Source organism: Lepisma saccharinum, chromosome 6, assembly GCF_977018435.1.
Source record: "Lepisma saccharinum chromosome 6, izLepSacc3.1, whole genome shotgun sequence".
NCBI classification, from domain to species: Eukaryota; Metazoa; Arthropoda; class Insecta; order Zygentoma; family Lepismatidae; genus Lepisma; species Lepisma saccharinum.
The window spans coordinates 9,459,578-9,473,460 of record NC_139234.1 but is presented as its reverse complement, the minus strand read 5'-3'; the positions used below and the strand labels follow the sequence as shown (position 1 = coordinate 9,473,460).

The 13,883-nt window shown below is 36.4% G+C and overlaps 1 protein-coding gene across 9 annotated transcripts in view; it reads left to right on the top strand.

Moving 5' to 3' along the window:
• The window catches only part of LOC145988548 (uncharacterized), a 133,440-nt gene that overhangs the window by 53,798 nt on the left and 65,759 nt on the right, over nucleotides 1–13,883 (top strand). For 4 of the 9 annotated variants that reach the window (XM_083123473.1, XM_083123472.1, XM_083123476.1 and 1 more), the window contains 4 exons: nucleotides 3,878–3,931; nucleotides 5,468–5,551; nucleotides 12,133–12,198; nucleotides 13,772–13,846. In XM_083123473.1, coding sequence (XP_082979599.1) covers nucleotides 3,878–3,931; nucleotides 5,468–5,551; nucleotides 12,133–12,198; nucleotides 13,772–13,846 — 279 coding nt within the window. The remainder of the gene's footprint in view (nucleotides 1–3,877; nucleotides 3,932–5,467; nucleotides 5,552–12,132; nucleotides 12,199–13,771; nucleotides 13,847–13,883) is intronic. The other 5 variants (XM_083123478.1, XM_083123480.1, XM_083123479.1 and 2 more) reach the window with 3 other exon arrangements.

Sequence of the window (13,883 nt, the reverse complement as noted above, 5' to 3'; positions counted from 1 at the left end):
TTCATATAAGTAGCATGCAATGCCCTCCATTTTCTTTTCAAATTTTCCCCCCTTTATTTGGGGAAACTTACAACCTCTTCAGCAATGTTCGAATTTTAGGAGGAGGGGGTAGGGAGTCTGATCCACTGGATTTTCTTTCCCGGCCGTACTACTTTAAATTTCTTCCCAACCAAGCAAACTATAAATTTCCTCCTTTCTGAGAATTTATGTACTCATAGTTTTTATTATTATTATTGTGAGTACAATGGTAATAATTGTACTGCTGCTAGATCGTCTTTGCGAAAGAATGGAAATCCAATCCTATAACTGTAAGTTATACTAATATATTTTGTTTTTAATAAAACGGACTGCGTCTTTTGATAAATATTTGTTGTGTGGGTTTGTGTATTGCAAAGACACAATTTCAAGAGTCTTATATTACGTACGACATAAAACTTAAAAGCATATCTACATATGCGGGGAAATGTTTTGAAGTCCTATTCTTGGATACGCCGTTGATACAAAGACCACTTCGCTGGAATTTTCAACACTCCAGTATGTAAGAGAAACGCGCAGGCTAGGGACGTTGTTGTTCATAAAGCTCAGTAGGTCTTTGTATGTGCGCAATTAACAAATGGTCTGGTCTAATCCGAGTACTTGAGCACGTCTCTGGAATTCCAGCACCATTCGTTCGATCTCCAGAGATGTCCATAATAGGGCAAGGAATCTTGCATCGGAATTCCACTTTCCAGTAACTTCCCAGCCTGGAGTTACCTACTTTTATTCGTGTCTTTTCCCCCTACTGCGCCTTCAAAAGGTCGACACGGAAGGACGCCGAATATCGAGAATTAAGATGACGTGAGCGGATGCCAAATAAGCAGAAAGGCACGCAGCGAAGATACAAAGAAAGCAAGAATTACGTCAACGCGTGACGGAAAGAGAACAGCTCTCTTCCCCCGCCTCCTCTACACATATTCATCCATGGCGCTTTGATGACCCAGCGCTTTTGAGTGGCTGGCCGACCTAGCAGTCGTACATATCCGATGGATCCAGGTTCGAGTTCAGACCCGAACCCCTTTGTCCAGTTACATGAAGCCTAATCACCATTTCAATATTCGTATATATTTGGACTTTCCTACGTCGCCTTTATGTCCCATTTTGCCGATCGCGACGATAAGAATGAACGATGATTAGATGAAATTCATAGACATTCACAAACACACATGCCAAGTCTCGAACCAGCAATCTTTGGCTGCGAGATCGTGAGTCGCACACTCAACTCCCTCAGCTGCCGATTTGCTTCGTCGCGACTAGCCAGAAATGGTTGAAAAATCGACGCAAAAGAATCGGTAAAAAAATTGCCCACTGAGAATGCAAATGTCCTATCTCCAAATTGGAAGCAATTTGAGATATTTTTGTTTGTAGCACATTTACGATGCAGTTGTTTCATCTGCGCTATCAAGAGTATTTTTGGTTTATTTTCAAAATGTCGAATTGTAACTTGAAATTGTACTTTGAAAACTCACAAAAAGGAAATAGAACATTCTGAAGTTAATGAAATACTGATCTCTAGCCTACCTAGAAAAGCGACGTAAAAAACTAAATTTGAAACAGAACATATAACTAGAGGAAATGAACAGTAATTGTCGACAGATTCGTCGCCTGTGAAAAATTTAACTAATTGTAATAGGGAGTAGGGGGTGGAGGGCTTATTTCTCCTGCTTATCGCCCTTCTGACTCATTTAAGGTTTATTTGTAGTTTTAGACATCTGAAAAGAGTAGGCAATCCTTTACTTTTGACATCAAAGGAAATAGTCGGGAGGGGGGGGGGGGGCAAGAACAATTTACTGTTAAATATTAACCAATGACATATTGCTGGTTTTAGACATCTGGGGAAGCAGAACTCGTAATTTTAAATGTCAATTGGGGACCATCTCTTTTTCAAACCTGTCAGGCGATTGGCTCTTCACTCACGCTTAACATGGATGCACATAAAAAATTCTGCCCCCCCCCCCCAAATGTTATATGTTGGAAGGGGCGGCTTAAGGGTCGGGCGGCAAACCGAGGCCTCACCCTTGATTAGCGCCAAAACATTTTTTTCAGATTACATAAGCACGGATATTTCTTTTTTTTTTTTTAGTTTGAGTCCAATTTATGCACAAAAAGGCTAATTGGGACTGAACCTACAATTTAATGTGGGATCCGAACTAATATGTGCCTCCACTGGGTGCGTGGCTATTTGTTTTAAAAAGAGATGGTTTTATTGCTGACAAGATTTAATTGAAGTTCCTGTTGCATGACATAATAAGTATATTGCAAAACCATGTAGCAATTTAAGGTAAGAGATTACTGTTGTTTTGATACATACAATAAACGTGTTCTTGAAGAGTATCACTTAAAGTACAGTGCGTTCAACTGCTTGCGAGGCCGAGAGATCGGGAGCATGAGGCATGGTATTTTAAAAACAAATATTTATTTAAAAAATATATCGTCATTAAAACCGTAAATATATTACATGGTTATGTTTTTTTATTGGAGGAAGTTGAAAAAAAGGAGGACAAGGATAGAAAGGTGGCCAGGGTAGAAAGTAGGAGGGACGCCAAAAATCCACCTCACCCAGGTGAAAATTTTATCTTGAGCTGCCCCTGTATGTTGGCAACACCTCACAACAGCTAGAGGACAACTTCTAGCAATGTTTCTTATTGAAGATTTTCTGTCCAGGTTTTTTTAAATTTTTTTTTATCAAAACATGATAGGAAGGGGAAAGATGCTGAAGCATCAAAGAGGAGTAACAAGGGGATAAATGTGCTAATCTCATGAAAAGATGCAACAATTCATTTTACTTGATTTCATGTCCTAACATATGTATCTCAAATGATGGGTATGAACCCAGCTATATTTTTGGAAAGGTGCTGCACCTAAAATCCGTTCTCAAATTATATTAATTTTCATATTGTTACTACATTGGATTACATTTCATATTGTTGCTACATTGGAATGCACCTAAGAAAAGAGTTTTTTTTTTTTTTTTTTTTTTTTTGAAAAAGGGAAAAATCTCTTCTGGTGATCATTGGATTAGTTGGTGAAATATGAAAACGTGAAGATATCACCTGGTTCCTACATTTTACACCCAATATTCCTCGGCAAGTCATTTTCCCATTGGTTGTTTTGGTGGATGATATTAATTAATTGAACTTTGTTATCCACTTTCATAATAATACTACAGTGAAATCGCTGTATCTTCTGGTGCAGGACCCATCTTTCTGGCAGCCACCCTCTGTTGCCTTGTTGGAAGGAATTTGCGGTCAAACGGCCAATTAGGCCTACCGCTTGGGCAAGAAGCTACAACATTAAGACCCCTCCTCCCTGAAGCAGCCAGCAGGGAAACGAGATTTTGCCAAAATAACCTTGGAGACCGGTTCTTAGCCTGACTCTGCTATAAGTCTTACTTTTTTGTCATTCGAAATGAACACTGATAATTTCCAGGGAGGGTGGGTCAGTTAGACTGGTTGAACCTCCGTCCAACTGGTTCAACCTCCCTGCCCGGGCCCAACCTCAGATGCCCATTGTATTGTACATGTGCGAGACAAATAAAACTTATGAGAAAACAACCAAACACAAATTGACTGCTCGATATGTCGAATGGTGTTCCTTATTCAACATATGTATATAAAAAAACAATACTCCATCTTATTTATAGGCTTAAATATATATTAAGTGGCAACCAAATAGGTAAACCATACATTTCGATTTTATTGTGTGACTTGAGATTGCTAGTTTTGAACATTGTTAAAAAATTTTAACCTTAAAACATCTAGGAAAAACTGGAGCATTTGTAATGTACTTTTTATTTACATTTAATTCTGTATATTACATCGTTAACCTTTATTTGTTGCAGATGGAGGTGATGGAGTTCAAAGACTCAGTGAAGACTTAGCAAAAAAGAAATTAGGTGAGTTGACAATTTTTATTTATTTTAAAAATATCAAATGACAAGCATTTTGTCGTATGATTTTTTTATGATTTTGTTTCACTTTAAAGTTAATAATGTTTTAAACAAGTAACTAACAATTAATGCTGTACTTTTCTTCTTCATGTTCAGTAAATGTCTAAATTAGGACAATACTGTGAAAAGGATTAATTTTGCCCCAGAATACATACATATTATTTGATCGTAGATACATTTTGTGGCATTATTTTCAATAATTGTGTGTATTTTAGTTTCCAAATTTCCTGTTGCTGGATGCTCATCTATTCATTATACGTGTACATGTTCCAAGTCATATGAATTGGTTTCATGGCTAAAAATGCTTAGTAGATACTTATTGCATCTTTGTTGATTTTTATTCCTTACATGAGTAGGTCAGGGCAATTTAGTTATGTCAGTATTTGTGCAGTTTATATTTCTTTATGTGCATAAAACTTTTTTTTAACCGAAGAAATATCATTCCCCTTCACAAATCCCTGCCTGAGTAGTTTAGATTTTGTGGGTGCAGGGATGGTACATACAAATTACAATGTCTTGTCATAATTTTGCACACTTAAACCAAGGCAAGCCTTTGAAAGTTAAGGGAAAGTTTTAGCCAAATATCATTTTGGAATTTAAATATGTCATCGTGGACAATATATACTTTTGAATAGCAGATAGAATATGCCGACATGAAGTTTTGACCAGGTTTTTACTTTTCATCTGCTGCTTTCTGACCTAACTGTGTTTATTTTAGTTATTCTGCTGAACACTAAGCTACTATAATTTGTTTCTTTTATCGACTTGAATAACTTCTATAATGAAATCGAGGGGTGGGCCAGCCCGACTACACCCTGGAGATGTACATATCTGAACATTTTACTTTTTAATTGATTGAAATTGAACATTATGGATGTATCAGCAATGTGCACCCATCTTGTCACACAGGGCACCCTCACAGTTTCTCTTTTAAAACTGGAATAATGTGCCCCCATTACATTTTATTGCATTAGTATTTCTGCCCTTCCTGTTTCTTTATGTGCATGTAATACTTTTTATGATGTAGTAGTATGAAGAAACAATTCACTCAGTCAAAATTATAAATCACAGTAAATTTCTCATTACTTTTTGGTGCTAAATTTGTGCACAATTACCATTTCTCATGACTTACAAATTACAGATTGACGTTCTACAAATGTCACTAATATGTACCGTCCACCTTTGATAAATATCCAGTATATGGAAGTTGGACTAATTTAAGAATGTTAATTTTCTTTTGTAAAAGCCAATATTTGAAGATGTTTCATCTTGGATGTGTGGTAAGGACACTTATTTGGAAGTGTACAGACATGTATGTAGGTTTTAAAAAGTAGACTTCACAAAGTGAAGGGGTGGGGAGGATACCAAGATGTGCACTGGTGGTTGGTGGTTTAAAAAGTAGATATACACAGATCAAGAAATTGCTGAGGTTAGTGTGTAGAAGTGTTAGTGTAGTTAATTTCTGTCTGCATGTTTCTGTAGATGTAGATGAGGGTTCCCTTCCTGTAGGATCTGCTTCCCAGAATTCTAGACCCACCAGGGAAGACATGTCTCGTCGATCCTCAAGTAAGTTATTTTGGCTATGATTTTTTTTTTTATGTTACCTGGGAATACCTCAAAGCTGTTTCAGAACAAACAGTTCCCACATGTTAGATATTTCAGATATTTAATGTATTGTGGTGAGTGTAAACTCAAGTAACCAAAAGTGGTTAAACCGTACTGAAAATGGTTGGCCAAATGTAAAAACATACCATTGGGCAACGGTAATTTTGGCCGTGGTTCCAACATTGACCCAATGCATGCCAACGTACTGAAAACTTAAGTATAGATAGATTTGTATTAATTTATTGTGAGGCCGAATATAAACTCTTGTACAAATTATTTGTGAAATATAAGAAGAAAATTCAGAGCATTTTCTCATTCATATGGTATCATTGTTTTCAAGATACCTTCAAGTGGTAGCACAAAAAAATCTTTCTAAAGTTTACTTAGTTTTCCATCTTTCATGGAATTTAGTCTGCACATAACATTGTTTAACCATCTGCACAAGGATACTTGTAAGAATATCCTTGTTCTGCTACAGCTAAACAAACAAACAATAAGCCATTCCAAACAAATTTTTCATCCATGGGAGCTGACAAGTTAACTACAAGTTAATAGCTTTTACTTTCATTAACAAAATATTATATTGCCAGTATGTGCTGTGGCTGAAATATTCAAAAAGAAACACTGTTACATGTCACTTATTTTACACTAGAGTTTACAGCATACTCTTGAAAATTGTCTTAACACAAGAAAGTAGTTTTTAAAACTGATTTTGACTCTCCTTTCCATGGTTAAGCAACAACCGTTGGCCCAACGTAAGACCAACTTGAATTTGCCATCCAACGTTTTTCTCACGTAAGAACTGCAGTTGGCCTAATGGTTATGGATAGTGGGAAATTACTTTTATTTACTTTGCATTGTCCATTCATATTGAATATGAACTGGGGCCCACTAGTTATTTTCTATGTGCTTCCAAAATTTTCTCATGATGTTGGGTCAATACTGAAAATTCTTAGTGTCCCACTAGGGATCAAACCCTGGACCACATGTCCCAAAGGTGAGAGTGTTAAGACTTGGATGGACCCTTGGCCATTTTTTAAAATTTCTTCTCCTTTTGTACATCTGTTCTGATATTCCTAAATCCTAGAGCATTCACGGGAATCTTTTTTTGTGGTTTAGTTTCACTGTTTAGATAATCACAATAGTTTAATAGTTCGATACCCGGTGGAGGCACATAGTTGTTCGGATCCCACATTAAACTGTAAGCTCGATGAGCCTTACTGTACATAAAGTGGACTTAAGAAAAAAGATATAAAAAAAAATAGTTTAATAGGTTTACATAGCTACAAAACTATTGCAAATATCTAGATAACAACGAAAGCTAACCACACAATAATTCATGTGAATTGACTAGAAGGAATTCTAAGCACATGTCATTTTTCAGGTGTTGTATCATGGAGGCATGCATGTTTAGTTTTTAACAGAAACCCGAAATGTGAAATAACACACTGTAATGTTCATTTTTTCATGTTCTTGAAAGGTGTGAGATACATTTTCCTACCATGTTTTGTCACTAAATGTTGCAAACTGAACTGTAAATACACTCTTAAACATAAAATTTAATTTATTTACCAATGCGACACTTTTTGAAGTCTGAATTATCCTATGAGTTATGCAAAACACAGAAAATTTGTTAATTTTGCTGCTGTAAATATTTGAGAAGCAAAAATGGGCTTCTTTACACAGGAATGAATTTAATACTCTGACAACTACATAAATGTGCTCCTCGAAGTGAAGAGAAAAGTTTATTTTGTGCAATAAGTATAGTTTGTAAGTCAAATTTAGGAGTTTACTCATCATTTAAACACCAAAATGCTATTTTATGTACCGCTATTGATCCCAAAATGGGCCCAGTTTTTGTACCAAAATCTTTATCTTCTATTCACCATAAATATGGGCCTCTAATCAGAGCGTTTTTTTCTAAAGGAGAGAAAATTTTCCAAGCAACTTCCCCTGCTGCTGGGCAAAGGTCCAGCCAAACCTTAACAATTCAGATACACAGGAACTCACTCCTTTTATTATGTACATTTGCCAAATCCTATCAACACAGTGATGCTGATTGACATTTGGTTAGTTTGTAGGTTTTCTTTGTTCACTGCAGTCATTCTCCATCATTGTGATTTACCTATTGGCACAATAAATGGCATTATTTAAACCGACTGAACAATGTAATGCGTACTTTCAACAACAAAAAGCAAACTATTATATCAATAGCGTTACCAGAGAAAACTTGAAACAGCTTTGTACTTATTCCTCAGAAATGTCATAGTAGAAATATATTTGTATATCTTTACTATGTGCTATATTTTGGCAGGTATACGAAGTGACAAAAGGGTTTTGAGAAAAATATTAAAGAACGAGTTGCTTGAAATAAAATTTAAAAAAAAAAAAAAATGAAATTGATGCCTTGCCTTTAAGTGGGTAAGCCAAGACAGTGTTCAGAGTTTTTGTCAGTGTTGCTAGAAGTTTATTATAAAGAGGAGGTAAGTGTGAAGCAGTATAGAGAATTAGAATGTTCATGTAGAGAGAAAATGTAGTAAGTCTTGCATTAGAAGTAGTAATGTGCATTTCTTAAAATCAAGAAGCAACTCTGGCTTTCGTGTGTGTACATGTTCTTCAGTGAGTTGTATCCTACTTGTGTTGCTGTAATGTATGTGATTTGCACTTGAGTCAGACTGGCTTATCTTCTGTGATCATGGCTCTGTCTTTACCTAAGCATGTGGTTATTCTTTGTTACTATTACAAGGTGGTGATGTTCTTTCTTTGTTGCTGTTGGTGTTTGCATGAAGATGTGCAAACCTCTCTCACGTTTAGGTGGTTGAGGCATGATATTTTTTTTTAGGTGGAAATATTGCTAAAAATTGCACAAATTTTACAACAAGCAAAAGATGGCTATTGATGTATTTCATATAGATGGAGGAAATTAATCTGTTCCTTAACATCTGAGAAAATCATATTCAACTGAATTTATCAGTAAAATGGCCAATTATTGTATCAGTCCAATATTTCTATAAATAACCTATATTTTAGCGTAAAATTGGGTTTTGTTACCATTTGCAAGCCCTGTATAAATACAGGGTGATTCAAAAGTCGCGCGACATAGGACAACTCCGTTATTTGTGCAGATACCGAAAAAACGATAGAGGGCATAAGTGTAGGAAATACATTGTTGGAAATCATGAGCGTAATTGTTGCGACAGCCGATGGACCATTTATTAGTCTGCTTGAAATCACAAACAAAACAAAACAAAATGACTGTCAAAATGGCAAACGGAAAGAAACACAAACAAATGAATGTCATAGCCGTACTCCATTTACGACAGAATAACAAAATTGACAATCGCAATAGAAATAGCAACCGCACGGAGTGGCAAATACGGGACCGATGAGAACATCCCCGTGTATGCCACACCACACATTTAACCTTGGGTCAGTCTGATGATGGAGGATCTACAGCAATGTATGGGTTCTCGGTTGCCCAATACACAGCGTTATGTCTATTTACTGTTCCATTTAGATGGAAACAGGCCTCATCGCTGAAAAGAATATCAGCTTCAAGGTGTGGCTGCTGCGTTCGTCTTTCAGTAAACCACTCACAGAACTGCACCTGTCTATCTGTGTCATCTCCATGTAGATCCTGGACAAAATGCACACGATATGGATGGAAATGATTTCTGGATAGTATCGTGGACAGGGATGCTTGACTGATGACACATTCTTGAGCCACTTTTCGTGTTGACCGTGTTGAACTGACTGTCAGCTTAGCTAGTACGCTTGCTGAGGTTGCATGATCTGTTGCTGTACGTGGCCGCCCAGACCGTCTTTTGTCATGGATACTGCCTGTTGCCTTGAACCGCTCCAGTAAACGACCAATGGTTGCATGATGTGGCTGTGGTTGATCTGGATGCCGTCTGTGATATTCCACCGCAGCTTCCCGTAGACTCATCCCTGCAACATGGATAAGAACAATTTCCACCCTTTCCTGAATTGTGTACTAGGACATTGTTGTTGATTACTGGAAAAAAAGAAAAATTCAACATTACGGTCATGATTTAAAACTTATTTTCCAACAATTTTGTTCTTGTTTCCTGCACACAATGAAAATAATACAAATGCAACATCACGGTCATGATATCAAACATATGTCCAACAATTTTGCCCTCTATCGTTTTTTCGGTATTTGCATAAATAACGGAGTTGTCCTATGTCGCGCGACTTTTGAATCACCCTGTATATACAGTGCAATATGTAGTGTGTGTACCAATTTCAGTCGGCCGATATGAATTTGGGCAGTGGAGGCCATTCTAACAGTTTCCATTCAGGAGATTCATAGGTCATGTAACCTACAAATTGAAATACTAATTAAAACAGAATGAAAATTTTGCTAAAGCGAATTTTGGGGAAACATGTACCTCTGAAAAATTGAGAATCCTAATTTCTAGAACAAGGAAGAAAGAATGCCTCGTGGAGAGTTAATTGTTCTTATTTTCCTGTCTACAAGATTTTTGGGAGGAAGACAAGTGTATGAGTTTTGTTACTAAAATAAGCCACATTCGGGCAGAGTTTAAAAACACACCAAAGGTATAATTTTAGTTATATGTGGCAGAAAAATGTGATAAAGTAGCAATACGAATTTCGGGAGAAATGACTGAAAAGTGAAAAAATAACACCCTATTCATAACCAATTAAAACTGATATAAAAACGTGCAAAATAATCTAACACAGTTATTTTTAGTGGTTTTTATTGATTTTATCTGGGACATTTTGTTTTAGTTTCCCAGAACTTTCTCAAGTTACACTAAGATATACATACAAAAACACAACCTCACATGTCTAGTCACTCTACACTTCTAAGGAAAGAATGTGTGTCCTTATTTCCTCCTAGATAAACTGGTATTTCCTTGCAGGTGTTCCTTACAGCTGGCTGTTTCTCCCCCTCCCCTCCATCCTGTAACCTATTCATTCTTGTCTTCCCTCCCCTCCTCCTGATGGCACTGACCTTCTATTTCTCCTTTAACTCATCTGTTAAGATAAAATCTTCCATATTTGTGCAGAAAATTGAAGGTGGCTCAGGAAACTTAACTAACTTACTTTCCACATGCTTTTTATCAGTTCCATCCATTTCATACAAATTTCCCCTTCGTTCTTGTTTATTTTCTCTCCCCTGTTTATGCATGTGTGCTTTGTCTCTGCCACTTTTCTCTCTATTTCATTTTCCCTCTTCTCCTTCATTTGTACTTTATTGATCTTGTTCCCATTTGTCAACATATGCTCACTCAATGCTGTTTTTGGATCTTCCTCTTTAATGTCTCTCCTATGTTCTTTAATTCTTTCGTTGATGCTTCTCCCTGTCTCTCATATGAACTTGCTTGTACATCCACCACATTCTACTTCATATACCCCTGCCATTGCCAATTCATCACTCTCCTTCTCTCCTTTGTATTCATTAAACCATTTCTCGATGCTCTTTGGTGGCTTGAAGGCTGCTCTTAGTCCATACGTTGCAGTAGATGTTTCTTCTTTTTCTCCATCTTTCTTCTGAATGGCACACTGACATACTTCTTCTCTTCCTGTGCATTCTTATCCTCCTCTTCTTTTTCTTTATTGTTTGTCTCTTTTTTCACTTTCTTCTCTGTTGTTCTTATGATGTGAATTATATCCCCTGCTTTGTATCCAATTGGAAATTGGTATGAAATGGGTGGAACTGATAAAAAAGCATGTGCAAAGTAAATTAAGTTTCCTGAGCCACCTTAAATTTTCTGTGTAGCTTCTTAGTGTAGCTTGAGAAAGTTCTGGGAAACTAGAACAAAACGTCGCAGATAAAAGATATTAAAAACCACTAAAATGAACTGTGTTAGATTATTTTGCATGTACAGAAAGTGTTTATGCGAAACTTCAAGAAAAACACTGATATATAAACACAACACATACCTTTTTGTCCTCTGAATTTGAATTTTTGGACTGACCTCAATCCTTCTTCAGGGATGTGAGAGAAGAATAAACTGTGGAAGGGTTAAAACATGGTTATAATAGTTGAAATGAATTGAAAGTATACAAACTTGATGTCTTGAATTTGGCGCTACAATTTATGGCTGATCGCTGCAGTTACATGTTCAGGACATCAAGTTGTATACTTTTAAATCCACTGTAACTATCTTTTATTTTACTCTCCCACCCCTCAGGAAGAATTGAGGCAGTCTGAATATCTAGATGACAAAACAAGGTAGGCACTTATCTTAGTTTTTAATATGTGGATGACAGTGGCATGAAATATCACCTTTTTTAAATTAATAATCAACTGATTTTCATGTTGTAACTAAATATTTTTTCCCATTTATGTGTCATTTTGCCTCCAGTAAATGTAAACTAAAATATGCGTTAACGCTACAGTAATTACTAAAAACTTACACGTTAAATTGTACTAACTGAGTGGAGCTTCTCTTCATAATAATATTAATCACTACACCCAGCAGTCTGCACTTGAGTTATGTTTTTCTCCATAACTGTTCAGTGGAAGAAATGTTGATTGTGTGTTTGTGCAGGTTGTTCTGTTGGTGATGGCGGAAGCCGCCGTGGAAGCGAGGACCTCCAGCGGAAGAGAGGCTCAGGTATCCTCACTTTACAATATTTACTCCAGAAGAAATTCTAATGCAATTTTGAGTGTAAAATTAAATAAATTGGCTATGTGAAGATAATTAAAAGATTTATATTCTTAGCAACAGTTATGTTGATATAACATATGTTTGAAAAATTGATATTGCATACATTTTTAGAAGCCTTTGAGTGTCATAAAAATGTTCCAAGAATCATCACACATATGTAAATTTTACATGCACTGAGTAGTATTTAAATGGCAAAAAACCTAGTACAGGTGTAATGTAGAGCACATTTTATGAAGCGTGAGCCTGGGGAATGTGTCTGGTGCTACCTCCAGGTGGATATTCACTATAGTCTGCTGCAAGCAGTATTTTATGAGTTGATTTGGGTATAATATAAACAAGACATTAAACATTACATAAAAAAAAGAGAATTACTAGTTTGCCTATCCATTGAATGTTGGGATATTTCACCTGGTAGATCTGTATGCTTTAAAGTAGCCACCCTAAGTGGTGAACTGTTATACCTTTCTTCTTGCCTGTTGTTGTTAGAAGCAGATGCACCTTTTTTTTGCATGGAATTTGCATGTATTATGTGTATTGTATGTGGCATTGTTTATGTTTGTGTGCTATGCTGCTTGTCATGTTGCATCAGTGGTTCCCACTCTCTTGGAACTTGGTATGCCCTCAAAAATTTTTACACTGGTAAAATAGCTTTAAAATCACTACACTCTGTATTGAATGTGACTAGTATAAGCTACTTTATTAGACTTTTGAAAGCAAGAAATTTACTGTTTCCACACCAACCCTCATTTACTAATTTTAGCAAATATTCATGCATTGGCAATCTATTTCGTCCATATATGTATTATACGTACTAGTCTAGTCCCAAAAGTGCAATATAGATGCTTTCTGAATAAGAGCCATAATGGATCAGGTATTTCAAATGCTTGTGCAAGAAACATTCTAGATATAAAGGGAATATACATGCTTGTGCACTAGGGATTGATTAATCTTTTTTATTTATTTATTTTTGAATCCTGGTGGATGTATATAATGAAGCTTCAGATCTAGAATTTGGATAGTGGATCTAGGATTATAGATTTCAATATCAGATCCAGGATTTACATGTCAGACACTACATTTGGTTATCAAACTTTGGATTTCAGTATTGTGCACAGGATGTGTATCAGATCGACATCCAGGATTTGGAGTATCAGATTTGAATCCTTGCTTGATATAAATTGAAATACCCATCCCTGGTTTCTACCATAATTTTGGAAGTATATTATGTAATTTGTTTTAAATTAAACTTGAATTTCACCTCATTGCTAGAGCAGTCACTCTGAATGTACACATGGAATGAAGGGAGAAGCTATGTATGCAAGCTACAGGAGGTGGTAGTGGGTATAGGCTTGGGAACCACTGAGTGTGTGTTGGCATATGTCTAGTGGATTGTTAGAAATAGAAATAGTCGATGTTAGTGTAGCCTGTACTTTCATGTGTGTTTATTTCCTTTCCTCTACGTTTGCTCTTTGTGGCTGTGCACGCCTTTTTGTTCCCTCACTGTGTGCTTTGTGAGTAGATGCTTCCTTCACTCTCGATGCACTCTGGGAGCAAGCGAGGAGGCTTAGTGAAGCTGGTGTGCGTCGGATGTCTGGTAAGTGTTTCATTTGAGTTTTTGATGTTACACTATT